Source organism: Manacus vitellinus, unplaced genomic scaffold, assembly GCF_001715985.3.
Source record: "Manacus vitellinus isolate BGI_N305 unplaced genomic scaffold, ASM171598v3 scaffold_8_pilon, whole genome shotgun sequence".
NCBI classification, from domain to species: Eukaryota; Metazoa; Chordata; class Aves; order Passeriformes; family Pipridae; genus Manacus; species Manacus vitellinus.
The window spans coordinates 15,987,689-16,006,957 of NW_021940864.1; the positions used below are offsets into that span (position 1 = coordinate 15,987,689).

A 19,269-nucleotide genomic window follows, 5' to 3' on the forward strand; every position below is an offset into this window, starting at 1 on the left:
GCTGAGAGAGTTGAGGTTGTTCAGCCTAGAGAAAAGAAGGCTCTGTGGAGATCTTATAGCAGCCTTCCAGTACCTAAAGGATGCTACAAGAGAGCTGGAGAGGGACTTTTTACGAGGGCATGTAGTAATAGGACAAGGGGGAATGGCTTTAAACTGAAGGAGGGTAGGTTTAGTTTAGATGTTAGGAAGAAATTCTTTACTGTGAGAGTGGTGAGGCACTGGAACAGGTTGCCAAGAGAAGGTGTGGATGCTCTATCCCTGGAAGTGTTCAAGGCCAGGTCAGATGATTGCTCTGAGCAACCTGGTCCTGTGGAAGGTGTCCCTGTCCACAGCAGGGGGGTTGGAACTGGATGATCTTTAAGGTTCCTTTGAACCCAAACCATTCTCTGATTCTGTGTGTGCGTGACCTTGCACATGGCAGCCAAAGCAGGTGTACCTCAGTCTACTGAGCCCCATATGATCCTCCACATATTTGTGATACACAGATCAAAACAGGTCAAGGTGAAGAAAACAAATATCCTTTGTGAGGAAGATGCTACTTTCACTGCAGTAATTTATAACCTTGCAAGAGGGATGAATGACAGACCAGGATCCTTCAGGGTTTACACCTTGCCCAGCAGGAAATAAGACTGGTGCCTTTGTATACCCAGAAGTACTGCAGTTTATAAGCATGCTATTGGGTACCCTTGCCCGTCACTGTTCTGGGAGTGAATTTAGTGTCTGAAGGGATAAGGAGTAGGTAGGACTGGCTAAAGCCTTGTGCAGAAATACCTGGGTGGTATTTCTCTGACTCCTCCTATGCTTTCTGCCAGGGCACTTCAGTCCTGTCTTCCAGCAGCCTCACAGCAGCAGTTCCACAGTGACCCGATACTTCTTATTGCTCCATTAATCCTGATCTATTTTGTTCTCTCATGTGCTCCTGCTTGGATTGTTTTCAATGTAGCTGTGTCCTACTGTGCTTCACGAGCTCTCCCAGGACTGTGCCTGTCCTTCAGACCTACTGGCTGTCTAATCCTGCTGCAATGTTTTAGCACAACTTGTTTATCACCTTCCTTTATGCCTGCCCCATGTGCTTTCGTTGCTTTTTTTTGGGTGTCCCCTGGACACCCAGAAATTTCCAGTGGTGCTTGAGGTTTCAGTGATGTCTCAGTTGGGTGGTTTCCTCTGACACTTTAAACTGTTATTGTGGTTTACTCTTGTGCCCCTGGAGAATCTGAGAGGACAATTATCTCTTTGCTCCCTAAGCCTATGTCAGCTTGCACTATAATAAACAGCAGAAACAGAGAGCACACTATTCTGATAGATGGTACAAAATCCACTCCCTTCTGGCCACCCTCTCCACTGGGAGACTGCATCTCTACCTGAGGCACTTGTGGTTTCCCTGACAATAGCATATGACACTTCACAGTCTCTTACTGATCTGTTACGGTGGCAGAGCCGTTAGGTAAAGGTGCATTTTTGCTTCTATTTTTCAAGTGATTGAGAATGCCCACTTTTTTGTACCTAGCTGAGAGAGGAGGCAGCAGGTCCCTGACAGAATACCTTGCTGAGGTGCCTCAGCTCTAGAAGCAGTTGAGAGAGGTCAATACCTCTGGAGGACAATGCTGTGCTCTCGTCATATAAAGGGAAACCTTAATCCAGCCAGCAAGACATGTTTGGCACAGTATTCCTTCTCAGTGTTGCCCAGCAGCAGAACAAGAGGTAACAGGCACAAATTGAAATGCAGGATGTTCAGGCTGCCCAGAGAAACTGTGGAATCTCTGTCCATGGAGATAGTCAAAGTGTGCCAGGATGTAGTCTTGGGCAACAAGCTTCTGCTGACCCTGCTCAGAGGAGGGGGGTTGAACTCAGCTATCTCTAGAGGTGCCTGCCAACCTCAGCCATTCTGTGATTTCTGGCTCTGGCTCAACATTCAGTAATGGAGTCAGAGCACACTAGGGACCTAAGTTCACTTGGAAGGGCTATTCTGAGGCCCTAGTGAATGTGGCCTTTTGCAAAGAGTGATAGCAGGAAGCGAGGTGAGAGGCTTGGTTCTCTCTTGCTGAGGGTCTGGTGACACAGGTTCAGTGTTGGAACTTGGCCATTGTGGTGAGGGTAGAAGAAATGAAGACAGATTTCTCTTAGCAAATGGGTTGATGAGCTGTTACAGGAAGAACCAGGCAACTGTCTGCGTGTCTGAGCAGGAAATATCACCATGTGAACCAGTTTGCTTGTGTCACTGTAGCCCTGAGGAGCCCTAATGCACAAGCGCTCCTGTTTCAACCCAGGTAAAAAGCCTCTTTCTGAACTGTGGTACAGCTGGATGGAGATGTAGTGAGTGAACTGATCTGAGGAGCAGGCAGGTTACCTAATGGCCTGTGCCAAGGGTTTGGAACAAGGATCCTTGCTTTCTCTCTCCAGTCCTCCTGCTGCTGACAGAGAAAGGATTGCGTGAGGATGATGATGACAGTGACCTTCTAGTAACATCAGTGAAGCATTTTCATCCTATTCTTGCTGATATCAGTGTCTCATGTGGTTGTGAGATACTGTGTGCTTATAAAAATGCCCTCCTCCTGGTGATACTTTGGTTCCCTTGGCATCTTGGGGCTTTGCTGGCATGTCCCGATGCAAGGTGTTGTGCTCTTATGCATCATCACAGCTATGCTCTTCCTCCCACTTCTGCTGGAAGTCTCCCATGGGAAGGTGAGATGAAGGGGCAGTGTCTTTGCCCTCTGGCATGGAAAAACAGCCCTTGGAAATATTCGTGGTCCTTGAGAGTTTTTCTTAAGCAGGTGACCTAGGTTGGGTTTTGCTGCTGTTTTAACATTAAGGTATCACTTTGCTGTTGTTTCCTGTAAATAAGTTTCCCATGGGCCACCTCAGGTTGTGATCAGCTGCAGCTTTTCCACTCACTCAGCGGTTCCTAAACAGGATGATGGGACAGTAATGTGACAAATCGAAGAACCTAGACAGATTAAGGCAGAAAAATTAATAACCTTTTCCAATGTGCAGCAGCTCAGCTATGTTTTCAGGAATAATAGCAGATGTGAGAGGTGAAAAGCAAATTATATTAAAAAAAATCTTGCCTTCTGTTCCCACCCAGTAAAGGATAATGGAACAAGAGAATCAGCCCCTGCAGGCAGGTGAGCAGAGATAAATTAGAGGTGACAGTGTGTATATGAAGTATGAGTTTGTACATAATAGATACATGTAGCATACACACATCAGGGCAAAGTGAGGGGTAGGTGTTTCACAGTGAGGTGGGCAATGTGTGTGTGCAGACCTGGTCACTGGTGCCCCAAAGTGTCAGCCAGCGTAATGTCTGTAGCTGGAAGCAAGGCCCTGACAGTGGGTGAGGGGTACACATGTGTGGGGGTATTTTAGCATTCAGAGCATGTTTGTGTGGTGAGTTGGGTGTTGCACGGAGACATTTCTCTAGCACTGGAAGGAGGATGACTGTATGCACCTCTGCCTCTGCCCTGGACCAGGCTTGGTCAGCTCTGAGTACAGACACTCTGGAAGACAGGTCTAAGCAATATCACAAGTCTTCAGTTCTCCAAGCCCTCTCGAGATGAGGCTTACAAGTCTTTCATTTATTCCTATTCTTGTTCTTCCTTCACAAACTCCTACATGCAATCTCTGAATGGGATTAGCAGAGCTGAGTTTATCTTAACAACAGTAGGTGGGTAGAAGACACAACTGGTAAGCCCCTGGGTATCTCAAGAGATCTTGTTGGGGCTGGCAGAGAGGAAGTAAGGATTTCAAGGCCAATCTGATAACCTGGCTGATGAGAGAGATGTTTTCTGCTATGTAAAAATAAGAATTTTAAATCAGAACATAAACCTCTTGTGCTCTTGCCTTGATCTTATCAGTGTTGAGAACGCCCTCTGCTTGGACAGGGGCCAGATCCCTTGAATGACTTCCCTGTCTCTTATCTCTTACATCTGCATCCTAAAGGGCCACTGAGAAACATGCTGGCTTTTCTTCTCCTAAAACAAGGGACCTTTTCAGCTTGGAGCTAAGCAGGAGATACACTGGCCTGAGCCTTCTAGGCAGATGCCTGAGCTATACACAAATGCAAGGCATACTAGGTGACAGAGCAGTATTGGTGCAAGCCTGCAGTTCTGGCCGCACAGCATGAAGTAATGATTTCTAAAAATCTGAAGAGAGTGTGTGTATCCATACATATATACACACATATATACATATATGTTGCCCCTTCTATCATAGGCCTGCAAGCGTTTAGCTCTGGATGCACACCAGAGGCAGATGGATATCATGATTGCAATTTCAGAGTGAGTTACGCTGAGAAATCAGCAGAAAGTGTCACTCGCCTGAAGAGAGGTAGAGTGAGGAGAACTCCAAACCATGTTCCTAGAGTTGTATCCTTATTCATACCATACCATACCATGCCATGAATATAAACAGCTCTGACATCTTAGGCAGCAGAAATCCCAAACTGCAGGGTTTGTCAAATGCTCATGATCGTTTTTAGTATGGGACTGAGTGCCTAAACCTGAGCCTGCCCTTTAGAATCAACAAGAGAGACTCACCTCTCTGGTCAGTTGCATCCTTGGGTTACTTGCTGGGCAGAAGCCCCTTATGGAGATTTTTGGCGTTCTAGATGGGCTCTTGGCTCCAGTTGATAGGCTGCTGAGCAAAATGGAGAAGGTCCTCTGCTAAGTGACAGCATGGATATCCCTTTGCTTATCCAGTGCTCCTCCCAACTCAGCCAGTGAGCTGCCTGCTGAAGGTCTCTGCAGTGATAGATGGTCCTGGAGAAGGCCAGCCCTTGTTCTGAATAATTCCTGACAAAAGACTTTATCCAGAGTTTCCTCAGTGTGGGGAAGGATCCAGTGTAGCCAAGGGGAGAATGTCTCTGTCTGTTAAAAACTATTCCAAACATTTGGCTCTGGACATTATTTAGCATTGCTTTTACTGGATTTCATGGCAGAGGCTGCTCCTGACACAGTCCTGTGTGTCAGTGGTGGCTATGGCTAGTGGCACCGTTTTTCAAGGGGCTGGAAAGTGGCAAGGTATGTTTCACAGAGAAGGGGTCAGATTTAATGCCTTTTGGGTCACACCTGAGTGATGGAGTAGAGAGAGAGATGTAGGGGATGGCACAGGGTCACCAAGAGCCACTGTTTTCTGTCAGAGCTTCAAATAGAAGATGACAGATTAGGCAGTTCTTTTACCACTGCATCCAGGCCTGCTGCAGTTGCTCCCTGCTTCCTTTTGTTCGCGTGGCTGTGGGAACCTGGCACCTGTTGCCTCTCCCAGTCCCCAGAGCTGTAATCCTCTTTTCCCACACACCTCTCCCATAATACACCCACTTCCTGTGTTCAGCTTCCACAGCTGAGGTGGTTTGTCCAGAGGCGAGCACACTATGTCAGCATGTGTTCGCAGCCTGCTCATGCCAAGCTAATTAATACTCACTTTGCAGTTTTAATTTGGGTACCCTTTAAGTTGAAAGCAGTGTGCTGTTCTATGCCAGCCTGCCTGGCTGGAGGGAATCTGCTTACCCTGGCCTTATGCAACCTGGAAGCTGCACACGCTCAAGAAGACACCATGTGCAGGCTCTGGGAGGAGCACAGTACCTGGGGTTCCTGGCTCCAAGGGAGAAGGACTGTAAGGCAGCTGGCTGTCATCTGTCTGAAGAAAGCATGTTCCTGCTACAGAGCAAGAGTTGGAAAGGGGAAGGTGGGGAGGAAGGAGAGGGCAAGGTAGTGTCACTTGAGCGCAGACCAAAACTGCTAAGGGCTCCAATGCAGATGCAGTTGAGAGATTTAGGGCCAGATCATGCCTTGCCTGTGTTTGTTTGGAGCTACTCTTACGCTTGCCTCTCCTCCTGATCAGGCACACGCAGACCCTGTGGTATGGGCAGGAACTGCTGCAGGTATGCAGGAAGCACAGGCCATTTCTTAACAGAAGGAGAAAAAGTCGGGGCAAGACACAGCTCACTAGTAGGTAAATGGGGGTTCATTCACTTGTTCCTAAGAGGTTTGTGTTGCCTTCAGAGCATGATCTTCACTGGGATCCAGGAGCTTTGTGTGCTGCAGCTTGGCCAGGGAGCACCAACAGCCTGCCCCTCTGAATGACCCATCTGTCCCTTTTATTTGTGCAGCCTCTTTCCTTCAGGTTGTCAGGCAGGCAAAATCAAAGCTTGCAGTCAGCTTTCTCAAAGACGTATCTAAAGATGTGTGAGAGAGAGGAGAAGAAAGGCTTATCACGCTGGTGCCAGCAAGGATCCATAGCTGAAACTGGCCTGTTTCTGCTTTTGGGCAAGTGACCAGCAAGCATCTGGTGGGCTCTTTGAAGTATGTTCCAAAAAGGTTCAGTGTTGTCTGTCTGGTGGCACCTCTCTAAGTCTGGTAGTTGCCATCTGACAACCCTGCACACACATTTGCAAATGTTTGATTTTTAAAAATTTTTTAAAGCTTTCTTAGAGGAACAGTGATGTATTTGTAAACTGTTGAACTGCTCTTTGCAGTGTGGTGGTATAGAAGGAAGTAGATGTTAGGCAGCCTTATGCTGGTGGTGTAAGGCAGGACTTTTAGTCTTTTAGGGAAGGGTATTTGAAAATATAAGAAAACAGTGCTAACTGTAAAGTTTTGGATTCCTTGTCAGAACAGCATTTGGAAATGACCTTTTCTTTTCTTGGAAGAGAAGGGAAAAAAGTAGTCTTAAAAGGAAGTTCTGTCATGGTCTATCTTTTAACTATCCCCTGAAATAAAATTCCATATGAACCTGGGGGTGAAGGAGAGACTTTCAGGAGAAAGGAGTTTGCCTTTGACAAGTTACTCTTTGAGCTGTGACTAGTGACTAGTCACTCCAGGTCTGTGACTAGAATAAATTGTCAGAGGCTCTATTGGAGTTAATGAAGAAGCAGTTAAATATGAATTGGTGCTCCACTGGAGGAGCTGGTCCTGCTTGCTAGGGACTATTTCTTGGAAATTGCCTGAAGCAAGACTGTAACTGAAAGGAAATCTCCCCTCATCAGAAGATCGAAACACCTAGATGTTAATTGGTTTGTCCCAGCTGCCTGACAGTGCTGAACTGTTGTGGCTTAACCCCAATTGGTAACCAAGCACTACGAAGCTGCTCACTTGCTACCCCTGTGGGATGGGGGAGAGAATTGGAAGGCTTAAAGTGAGATAGCTTATGGGTTGGGATAAAGACAGTTTAATAGGGAAAGCAAAAACTGTGCACACAAGCAAAGCAAAACAAGGAATTCATTCACTACTTCCCATCAGCAGGCAGGTGTTCAGCCACCTCTAGGGAGGCAGGGCTCCATCATGCATAACAGTGACTTGGGAAGACAAAACACCAGTTCATGCCATCATATGGTATGGAATAGCTCTTTTTCCATTTTGGGTCAGCTGTCCTGGCTGTTTCCCTTCCCAGCTTCTCATGCACCTCCAGCCTTTTCATTGTCAGGGCATGAAGACCTGAGAAGTCCTTGACTTAGTATAAACATTGCTTAACTGATGCTTTTAGTTGTTACTGTCACCATTATTCTCATCCTTAATCTAAACCACAGGATACACCAATTAGTAGGAATAAAATTAATTTTATTCCTGCAGAAGCCAGGACATATGTGTATTATGCACTGGAGAAACTGAGGCAGAGGTGATAGGAAGTGGCCTGGTCAGAACCATGTTTGGAATTACAGATGTAGCTAGGAGCAGGTGTGTGGGTCCCCTTCCCTTGCTCACAGCTGATGGTTTCACACATTGAAGCTGAAGTGTGGAGGAGTTTATTTTCTAACCACCTGGCAGGGGTGAGAGGAAAGAGGACAAAGTGGAACTAAAAGCAGTGTACCTGTAAATGTTCCACTGTGGAGTCTGACAGCCTTTACTCTCTTTCTGCCCTGCCTGGATATTGGTGCTACCTCTGGCTCTGTACACTCCTGAGCAAGGCAACTGTCTCACAAACAGGCAGCATCTCAGGCAGGGATCTGTCTTTGCCAAGGCTATTCTGGGGATTTATTCCTTTCCACACAGGGTGGTGGTGGGAATCGGATGCGCCTTTACAGCTTGCAATTACATGGTGCCTTTCATCCCAAAGGACTTTTAACAAGTGAGTCTACAGACTGCAAAGGGATCATTCACCTACCACTGGAAGGCAGCATCCATTAATGGAGCTCAGCAGCATTTCCCAACCACTGGGGCCCAAGGGTAGGAAAGAAGGGACTGCTGTGCTGGATTGGCCTTGAGTAGGAATGGGTTGGCAGAATGCACAAGCTGATCTGATTTTGAATCCCAGGATACTGGAGCTCTTATGAAAGAAGACCAAATAGTTTTAAGCAGGGCGTAATTTTCACCCCTAGCACACCACTCCCTTCGAAGACAGGAGTTGGGTAACTGCATTTCCCCCCCTCCTCTGGGGATTGTCATTCCCACAGCTGAAAGCATACTTGGAGCTGTGCTTGCTTTTGCTTTGTCCAAAGAGGAGAACTGTGATTCTTTGAAATCATGAGACCAAAATTACATATAATCTGCATTTGAGATATTTTCCCAGACTTCATAGAGGTAAGGGACTTGTTTCTAGGAGGACTGTGGGTTCATAGTATTAGATTCATGTTTACGTGTTTATCTTCTTCCTATGTACTTTTCCTTGCTGAAACGTATAGTTATGTTACAGTTGGATTTATGGAAGAGTTGCTCATTTCTCTGTTTTCTGAGAGCTGCTAATAGGATCAAAATTCTACATTTCTTCTGTGGTGTTTGGTCTTACTAGTCTTCTTTGAGGCATCCCCATCCAGTCACTATCTTTAGGTGTGCTTCTTCCTTATTGTGCTTCAGATATCTTTCAAACCTGGTTGCTTGTTTGCCACCTGTATTTAAAGGTGATGACACTACTGGTGATCATAATACAGGTTTGCAAGAGTGTATGCGTAAGCACACATACACAGGTGAAGATGTGTCCTTGACCAAGGTATTCTGCCCATAGCTGCTTGAAATGTGTGTCAGATGAGCTTATCTCCCTTAGGAGCTCATCTAACTCAAATAAGGTGTGCAATGAGGCATCATGGGTATCTGCAGGTACTGGAACTACCTTGTCTTCTGAGGAGTTGTACAAATAAATGATGACCATCCCCTGGATGATATGGAGTTTCTGCCTGCTTGTCTTGAGTTACTATATGAGCATACAAGATCTGTATGAGTGGGACAGTTCTCCTTGTGATTTCCAAGTCGAGAGGAGGTCTGTGTGTACACTGAAGGATGTGAACAAGTGACCAGGAAGCGCCTGTGTACTGGGGAGAACCTGAGGAGTGTGAGAGCAGGTGAGCGTGTGCAAGTGAGCATGTGTGTGTGACAGAGCGTGTGCCCTCCTGTCGGCAGCCAAGTGGCTCTGACTCGGGCCATTCCCCAGCTGTGTAAATACATTGCTTAACAAGTTGAGGGCTCTGGTTAATGATTTCCATTAGCACAGGGCCCATATTAGGCTCCGTTTTGTGCACGTTACCCAGCTGCCCGAATGCCATTAGAGTGAACACACAAGCCCTTAATGTCAAGCACATATTGTTTGCACTCTGAGGAGCCTCTGCAGGAGCTGGCCTGGGGTTGCTCACCAGGGGCTGTCAGGCAGGTTTATGGCAAACTCACTGGGGACCTGCTGCAGCAGCAACCACTCTTAACACCCTTCCATAGTCAAAGCAATGTCCCAAGAATCAGTCTGTGGCTGGGTGCCCAAGGGGAAGGGCAGGCTGGCTAGGACACTTGACCATACTATGGGGAGACACCTGGCCCAGCGACAGGATGGGAGGAACGTGTTTCTCTCCCTGGCAGCCAGCTCTATCTGTCTTCTTTCTGGAAATACATCTATAGGGCTTTGCCTTGTGCTACTCATCAGAGCCAGACTGCCACATGCTGTGAGCCCAAATGGTATCTTGGACTAAGCCAGATCAGGCCTGGTCATCCTGAGAGCTCTAATCAAAAAATGCTCCTCTGCAAGAGGGAAGTCAAGGGATTTGGAGGTTTCCTACTTCCAACAAGATCCGTAGCAGAGGTGCTGCCCTGTCAGTCATGGAGTAGGTGCAAGACAGTCCTGTACTGCTCAGGGTTATAAAGGAGTGCAGGTTGTTGCCTTGAAAGAGGGCAGTTGCATTACTACCTCTCCTGTTACTGCCTACAGTCAGGTGTCGGCCTCTTCTCATTCTGCCCTTGTCTGCTGCTGTTGAAAGCCAGCCATCATCCTGTGGCTGCTTGAAAGGGTGCCATGATAAAGAGGCAGGATTGGGTGCAGTTTGAGTCTTACTTGCAGCTGCCTGGCCACCTGTGAATCTCTGCATTCTCCCGTGTCTTCTTACATCCCTGTCCTTCACCTCAACCCTTTCTCTGTGCCTGTCTTCTTCACAGTGCCCTGGGAAAGCTTTCTGCCGCACGCAGAAGGGCCTCACAAGGAGGCCCAGAGAGAAACTGCAGAGCACCTGCCCACCCAAAGCCTGGTGAATTTTGTAGATGACTTTCGTCTGTCCTTTGGACCCATCTTTCCCCAGCCTCTTCATTTGCCGTCTGCCAGAAATGAACGGATTCAGCTGCCTTCCCTAATCCTGTCTGGCATTTCAAAATGGAGGGGACTGCCAGGTTCTTTGTTCCCATTCCCTCTTGGCACTGGCAGGGGACCTTCTCTGCTCTGGAGAAGGACAAATGTGCTGATTTATTCTGCCCCTTAGCTTTGAATAGAGGTTGCTATGTTACCCTCCAGCTCTGAGGCCTGCCAGAGCACACACCATATATAACCCCACAGCAGGTGGCTATTGAGTAAAGGCCCTTAAATCTGCCTCTCTTGTTTCTTATGCTGCTGGCCAAGGTGTCAGGGGAATGTAGCAGGGCATGATTTGCTGGCTGAAACTCCAGGCACAACTGATGCCAAGCACCATGTTGGCATTTTCCATTTTCAAGTGCCCATCTTAATTTGCAGAGGAGATACCAACTAGGCAGGAACATGCTGCCCACACTGGCTTTTAAAGATGTCCTTTTTGACATGAAGGCTGCCCCATGGGGCCGAACTGTGACCAAGAGCTGGAGGCAGAGGCTTCCAGATCCTGCTGCAGTTACTGCAGCATCTGGGGCCTGCCTTTTGGACACTTCCCTAGCTCTCTCTGATTTGCTATGGCTGTTTGGGTGAGACCAACCATCTGAGCAGCTTTTGGGGAAAATTTGTGTGTGCTTGTCCTGTGATAAGTTAAAACACAGTCAGGGTAGAGGTGGGGCATCAAAACATCACCTTACTGTGCTGTTATGTGGTTGCAGCTGTCTGATAGACCTGATTTTGAAGTGCCAGAATGAACCTCTGTCTTAGATGAGGCAGTAAAGTTTGTAATTGTTCCTAGAGAGCCTGATTCTTTGAGGAACAGTCATAGTGCAGGCTGAGCAAAGGAAACCATGGTTCTAGTTAGGAAAGGCCTAGAAAAGGCAGCAGAGAGTCCTCTAATACCAGAGCCCAATCCAAATCACACAGAATGTTAAGGGTTGGAAGGGACCTTAAAAGATCCCTAGTCCCAACCCTGTCTGCCATGGGCAAGGACACCTCCCACTAGATCGGGTTTCTCAAGGCCTTATCTGCCCTGGCCTTGAACACTGGCAGGGTTGGGGTGTCCACAACCTCCCTAGGCAACCTATTCCAGTACCTTATCACCCTCACAGTAAATAACTTCTTCCTAATATCCAGCCTAAATTTCCCCTCTTTCAATTTGTACCCATTGTTCCTTGTCCTGTCACTACAGTTCCTGACAAAGAGTCCCTCTCTGGCTTCCCTGTAGGCCCCCTTCAGATACTGGAAGTCTGCTATGAGGTCTCCACACAACCTTTTCTTCTCCAGGCTGAACAGCTCCAACTTCCTCAGCCCATCTTCTTGGAAAAGTTCTCCAGTCCTCCTGTCAACTTTGTGGACTTCCTCTGGACCTGCTCCAACAGTTCTATGTCCTTCTTATATCGGGGGCACCACATGCAGTACCATGTGGGGTCTCACCACAGCAGAGTAGAGGGGGAGAATCACATCTGTTGACCCGCTGGTCACACTTCTTTTGGTGCAGCCCAGGCCACAGTTGGCTTTCTGGGCTGCGAGTGCACATTGACAGCTCATGTTGAGTTTTTCATCAACCATCAACCCCAAGTCCTTCTCTGCAGGGCTGCTCTCATTCACTTGTCTGCCCAGCCTGTGGTGTTTGTGTTTTTTCTAACCCATTTCTCGTTGTTTTTTTCTAACCTCCATGAAAACAATGGTAAAGCCCTTCTCAACAGTGATGGAAGTGAGATGAGAGTAGGGGACATTTGCATGAGTTTCCCAACCTGTGGCACTCAGTAGCTCACACCTTTTCGTGGGGAATGAACTCTGCAGGATCATGAGTAAATACTCTACTGGCTGATAGAGCAGTGAGACCTCCTCTCCTGACCAAAAAGTGTCTGTGAAGTAGCTGCCCCTCTAGTGTTTCTGCTTGCATAAGGAAAGAAACAAAACAAAGTTCCTGAAAAGTAAAAAGAAAACTCTTCACATTTAACAGACTGGAATCACTTCTTCAGCACCATAATTCCTCTGGGATCCATGGGTCACCACAAAGCCTGGTGGGGAACAGTGTTTCTGTCCTGTCACACAGTGCGGGGAGTGCATGGGTATTTTTGGCCTCCTTACTCTGAATCTGCTTTGACCATGCTCTGAGCACTGGGAGCAAAAGGGAAGAGAATGGTTTTTAGTGGCCATGGTACAAACCAGGCTGTAAGGCCATCAGGTGGGATCTTTTCCTCCAGGCATCTCTCAGCCATTCCTCATTAAACTGTGGAGTCTGGAACCAAAACTTTTGAGAGTTTTAGTGTGCCTGGGACTTGAGAGATTAAGAAAGGCTGATTTGTAAATCCTTACTGGAGAGTCGTTATAAAATGGGGCCTGAAGAACGAGTCTTCAGAGATAACTTGGTTTGTCTCGGAGCTCCAAAATTGTAATAGATCCTGTTTGCACGCTAAGTGAATCTGAATTTAGCTTTTCCGAGGGATACCTTTTGACAGTGATCCTGTTCTGACTCTGGGACTCTAAATGCATCATGGTTAACCTGTTTCATTTAGTGGCTACAGGTCCCATAGCTCCTAGTCCTGGAGGAGGGAGGCATGCATGCCTTTTAGTTGAAGGGTAGGATGTGAGCACTGCTTATGTTAGTGCCATTTGCTGCAAGTACAAGCATGACCACCCATTCAGGGAGGTGTAATTGTACCAGAGAGGGGTATGACAAAGCACTTGAGGCAAGAACTTCGCTGTTTGCAGGTTATATGAGCACTGACTTCATCCCTCTTTTTATTCCCCTGCAGAGCATCAATGGAGGCTGCCCGCCACCCCACTTTATGTATGATCCATCCACCTTTGCCTTCCGTTCCCTCAGCACCTTGAAGCCGCTGAGCCCAATAGCTCCAGTGGAAGAACCGTCATGTGCCTACTGAAGGAGTTTCTCCAAAAAACCTCAGGAACTATCAACCAACCTCCTGCCTGGCAGGGAGAAGGGGAGGTGGTGACGCCCAAGGGGAGGGGTGGGAGAAGAAAGGGCCAATGATACATCTTTGCAATGCAGCCGCTCTGGCAGGAAGAAGCTTTGCATCAGCACCTGCTTTCTTACCATTGCCACATGAGAACAGTGGCAAAGGGAGTAAGTTTTGTCTTTCAGGGCAAAACAAACCAGTCAGATCCACAACTGTAAGGAGAGCCGCCAAGGCAGTGTTAAATATGAGAATGGTAGTAATGAAGATATGTATGAGGGGTTCAGAGCTTAGTATGTCCTGCATGGCAGCAGGGATGAGTAATCAAGGTGTGAAACCAAGTCCAATCAGTTTTCCAAAGATACCCGAGTTACAGTGCTTTGCTATAGACCTGACACTTCTACTCCAAAGTGAGCTCAGGACTGGAGAAAGAGGCTATACAGGGCTGCTTGCAAAACAAGAAGATCCCTCTCTGATATGGTTATCATTGCATTCACATCAAGCTCTCTTAAGTGAAAAATCCTATGACAGGGAGATGTGTGGAGGGGTAACCGGCACATTTAACTGCGTGTTCCAGGTGGTCTGCTGTAATTCAGTGATATTGTCAAAAAAGGGATTGAAATGGGAGGCATGAGCCTCCCACTTGTAGATCAGGGGTTAGAATAAAATTCTAGAATGAGAGGTCTGAGTCCAGCCATCCAGGAAAACACAGTGCCTACCCTCAGTCCTCTCAGCAGAAGAGAAGAACTTGGGGGTGACTGTGTGCTCTTGGGTCTTCTCTCTGCTGAGGCTGTCTGTGTTCTGGCATAAGCAGCACTTCCCCGTAGCATTGTCCCAATACCCTGCTGCCCTAACATGTTTCTGAAGGTAACTGGTACCATCAAACCCAAACCAATTTGATGTCTCCAGCAAGCTTTCCACTCCCCTTGTTCATACTAGCTATTAAATTCACGTGGACTCTTCTGGTATCAGTGGAACTAGTATTCCCAGATGTAGCAAGGAGTGGGGAAAAAGAGGTTTGTTTAGTGGCTGTCTGCTGGTGGAAGAAACAGGAGGGGAGTTTGGGTGAACCTGTGGGTTGTTTCTCCATAGACAGTTCTGATGCAGTCAGGACCATGCCAGGCCTTGCTACCACTGGTATTTGACTGGGATCTGTTCTTGAGGCACATATGTGTTTTGTTAATGAAACAAACTCTTGCCTCTCCTGTTGAAGCAGAGGTACAAGGCATTTCCCTTTCCTGCACCTGGTGGAGAGAGTAACCTCTTTGTCTAGGCATTCCCCACCATGAACCTGTATCTGAGTGGAAGAGGAAGCAAGCAGTTTACTACTTGTCTGGATCAAGAGAAGCAACTGTGAATAATACAAAATAATTTTTGTTTTTAAATCTGCTCCAGTGTGGAGGTCTTTGATGCTGCTCTTTGTATGAGACCAATGGTCAGTCCAGCTGCCAGTAGGAGGCCACACAGTGAACCAGCTTTCACTGGTAATGTCTGAGCCCTTCACTGAGATCCTTGGGGAAAGCCCAAAGGCTGTAGATTTGGGGACCTGAATCCCCCACCCCACCCTCCTATGTCCCTAACCGCCTCTCATTCAGGCAGGCAGAGCAGCTGGGCAAAGTGGTGAGAGGATGTCAGTCCTGATGCTGCTCCAGCTCAGCCTGATTTTGGCTCTAGACTGTTATAGCTGGGCCACCCGCTGCACCAGCACCACCTCCAAGAGGTTGCTTGTGTTTACTGGTGAGGAACCTCTGGCAGAGCGTTGTGGTTCCCTGCAAGTCCCTTTTTCCAAGAGAGGCTGATTCCTCTACTGATTCCTCCTGCCCTGTAGAAATTCTGCTTATCTTGTTTTGATGACACAGCTCAGCTTTTTAACTACTGCCAGATCAAGCTGACCAGTGCAGGACAGGAAGCATTGCCCCTTTGGACCAAATTCCTGTGCTCAGGAGCTGGGACAGCCGTAGCCTGGTACCTGTCTGAGAGGTGCATTATCCATGCAGATGGCTGGGGCAGCAGCCCCTGCATGGCCCTGCAGCCCCAGGCTTTGCTCAGCAAGAGCTGCCAAGGTGCAGGGGCCCAGAGGTGTGTTTCTGCCAGCACGCAGGTGTGGCAGGCTGCCTTGCCCTGGGTGGGAGTGGGAAACAGGGATATCCTGCCAATATTGTTGCCTTTTAGTACTTTTGTAACTTTTCTCTGTCTCTTCTTTTTCAAGCAGAAGGAAAAATAATAATAAAAACCAAACAAACCACAAAACAGTGAAATAAAGTGTGACAGCTGCTATATTCACACCTCTGCTGGGTCTCATGTGTTTGCCTTTTCTGTGTATTTGTGGATAGGGGTGTAGGAGGGTATGGAATAGAGTAAGCTGTGACACAGTGCAGCCACTCCCAAGCACTCCCCAGTGCAAGGAGGCCACGTCTGCAGGAGAATGGCTTTGAAGAGGTTTTCTAAAATGAATGCCAGATTCTTGCATGTAAGAGAAGCTCCATGTGCAGCTGCTCCCTGTATATGGTGTATTGTCCCTCACTGATTCTTCCCTCACCAAGAAAGTGCTTTGGCTTTTAAGTGACTTGCCTGTTGTTTGGGGGTAAAATGTAACCTGACTGGAGGTCTCCATCCCCCCAAAACAGAAGGGGGTTTGGGTAACCGACTGGTCTTTAGCTTGTAGTTTTATCTTCAGGAAGTCTTACATCTCTATCCTGAGATTCTCAGCAACCCTTTTTTTTACAGATGGAGCACTTGTGCTACTCTATAATTGAACTATAGTTCACCCCTTCTTCTGGATCTTGCTCTAAAAACTCCATTTTGGATACTTGTAATGTGCATTCCCCACCCCTTGCTATCTACTTAAGCTAATTCTTGTCTCTCCTCTGTACTCCTAACATTGTATCTTCACCAGCATCTCACAAGGCTATTACCTATGTTCCCTTTTCCAAGGCCTCCTGAGAGATATTAACATAAATTCCCTTAGTAGTCCTACTTAGACTCATTCCCAGGAGGCCTTTTCCACTCTTCCCTCCAAGCTCTGATCTACTCTAGGCTTCCTGCCATCTCTCTTATCGTGAAATCCTCCCCTCTCTGTCAGCTGCACCTTGTTGTTAATTGGCCTTGGCCAATTTTGCAAGGGTTGTAAGGTGGACTCGCTGGCTCCCCCAAGCCCTTCGCTCTTGTACCTTCTGTACAGAACTGCCTTTCTGTTTCTTCAGCACAACCTGATTGCTCAGTGCACCCACCTTTGGGGCCCCAGATGCCGTTCAAAACCACGGCGGTGGCTATGACTCCACAAGCCCTGATCATCTCTGGGCTTCTGCCAGGTCAAGCTTGGTCATAAGTATATTTTATATATACATAGAGAGGGATGCTCTGACCTTGTATCAGCCAGGCTGTAGGTACAGACACCTAGCATGCCAAAGCCAGGGTACAGTCAGTGTGATGGCAGGAAGCTGGCATACATCTTTGCAGTGCACAGCCAGCTTATTGACCATGGTGAGCTGGGTGTAGAGCTGCTTCTGCTGCCCCCAGAGCTGCTGCCTGGGCCTCTGGCATGTGTTTGAGTTTGGTTCAATCGTGCCCACCCATTATCTCTCCCTGAAAGTTGGGCCTCCAGGTTAACGACCAAACAGGGCAGTTTTTGTGGTAAAACATAAAGATAAGCCTTGATATGGCAACATCTCTAAAGCTCAAAGAAAGCGGGTTAGTGGTATTCATAAAGATCTTACAGAGAGCTTTTCAGCTGTAGATACTAATGCTACTGATGAAGGGAATGAGGATGGATGCCAGACCCTGGCATGGGGGAACAGTTTCCCAAAGCCTGCTGCAGGAGCTATCAGCAGAAACTAGGGAAATGAGAGCTGAGCTGTGGTCTTCATAATGCTGTTCCTTGCTATGCCCTGTTGCTGCCTCTGGCATATGGCAGTGAGGGCCTGTTCACCTCTGTGGCTTCCAAACCACCTTGTGCAAACATTCCCTCCTCTGCTGGAGCAGGCAGGGGCAGTGGCTGGGATGTGAGCAAAACACTTTGTGAGCACGGTCAGCTTGGCATAGGTCCCTCAGACCATAGGACCTTTGCTTTGCTGGAACTCCTGGCTCCACTGTTAATCCTCCCATCAGGTTTGGTTTGTGGCTTGGTGGGGGAGCCCATGACTTCTAAGCTGAGATCTCTCTCTGCTCTGAGCCATCTTGCTTGGAGATGTGCAGGTGTTTCCCTTCAGAGCAAAAAACAAACCCTGCGAGGAGAGCAGGACTGTTGTGCCAAGGTGCAGCCCAGGCTCAGCTGTGTTAACCATCTGCAGGAGGGTGAATGGGGGCAGGCAGCTCTTTGAAGAGCTTGGCTGCGGCTGCTCTGTGATTTAAGTGGGACCATTTAGGCTAATACTATTCTCCAATTAAAGTAAATTAATTACATTAATGCTATGGCCTTATAAAAATAACAGAGAGGAACTAAGCTCACAGCACTGGCAAAGTGGGTTGTTATATGTGTACCCTGAGACTTGGTGAGCCAGCACAGAGGATTATCTCTGCTTGTGTTGTCTGAATATTTTCTTGTACATACCTGTGTGCATGCATGAACACACGTGATATACATATGTATTTAGCTCTGCATGTTTCATTTATGCAGAAATCTCTGCCCTCTTACACTCACCCATGAGCAGATGTCCTGTGCTCACCTGGGTCTGTCTTTGACAGGGCTCCATGTGAAACCCATATGTGGCACACTCACCATCTCTGTGCTACAAGGCACAGTGATGCTTGGAAAACACACTCACCACTCTGTTTCCAACTGTGTGCTTAGTGTAGACCTATCAGCCACTTACTGGATTGACTAGGAAAATGGGCAAAATTGGCAGTGCTGCTAGGGCCAGGATTCTCACCCTAGGCTAGATGGAAGCCACTGAAACGTGGCTTGGCACAGAAACAACTGAGAAGCAGAATTTCCAGCTGGACAGACTGTCTCCTTCAAACAACTTTGGGCTTTCCCTTGCTCTTCCTGAAGCACGTTGTGGCAAGGTGTGGGGTAGAAGAATGCATTCAAGGGTGTGTATCAAGTTAGAGTTGAATGGGGTATGTGCTGGTACACACATAGAGTGCATTTACAGTGGCATTTATATGCTTGAGGCATTGTATTTATGGCATGTTAGTTATATTTTAAGCAGAAGGAAGTCTTGGAGGAATAAAGGTAAGGGGCATACATGCAAGCAAGCATGGACCTGTGAGAATGGGTGCTGGTGGATGCACATCTGGGGCATGGGCAGAAGAGCTTGTGCTGGGGAGGGGCATGAATGAGGCTGTGTGTTCGCAAGTGGCTGCAGATAGTGATGCACAGAGGATATACAAGGAAGTTATATATGCCAAGGCAAGGGTGGTATTTCTTTGCTGTTTCTACAGTCTCAGCCATTTGTGGTAATAATTGGCAGACTTTTGCAATGCATCACGCCAGAAATGACTGGAAAAGGTAAGAAAAAATTACGAATACCTGATCTGTGCCCTTGAGGCACTTGGGAGCTTTTGCCATTGAATTAAAAAAAGCAGGCACCTGGAGAACAGTGACTCAAAACAAAGTGACCTCAATACAAATTAGAGTGTGACTGTTCCTTCTCAGACAAGACCTTCAGGGACATCAAATAAAAGTAGCAGGTGGCAGGTTCAAAGCAAACAACTGCAGGCAAATCTGCACAGAGTGCGGGGTTGCACTGGTGAACCCTGTGCCACAGGACACTGCGGCTGCTCAGTATTTACGTGGCTCCAGACTTGAAAAGAAAGCAAGAAGAAAAATACTCCCCAGGAAACTGCATGCACAAATGCTATCTCTGGCTGAGGATGGTGATGA

The 19,269-nt window shown here is 47.5% G+C and overlaps 1 protein-coding gene across 3 annotated transcripts in view; it reads left to right on the forward strand.

The window, feature by feature from the left end:
• The window catches only part of LOC103765917, a 95,257-nt gene extending 79,919 nt beyond the window's left edge, over positions 1-15,338 (forward strand). For all 3 annotated transcript variants that reach the window (XM_029965179.1, XM_018085393.2, XM_008932891.3), the window contains one exon: positions 13,284-15,338. In XM_029965179.1, the coding sequence (XP_029821039.1) occupies positions 13,284-13,412 (129 nt within the window). In that variant the 3' untranslated portion in view covers positions 13,413-15,338. The remainder of the gene's footprint in view (positions 1-13,283) is intronic.
• Positions 15,339-19,269: the final 3,931 nt, after the last annotated feature.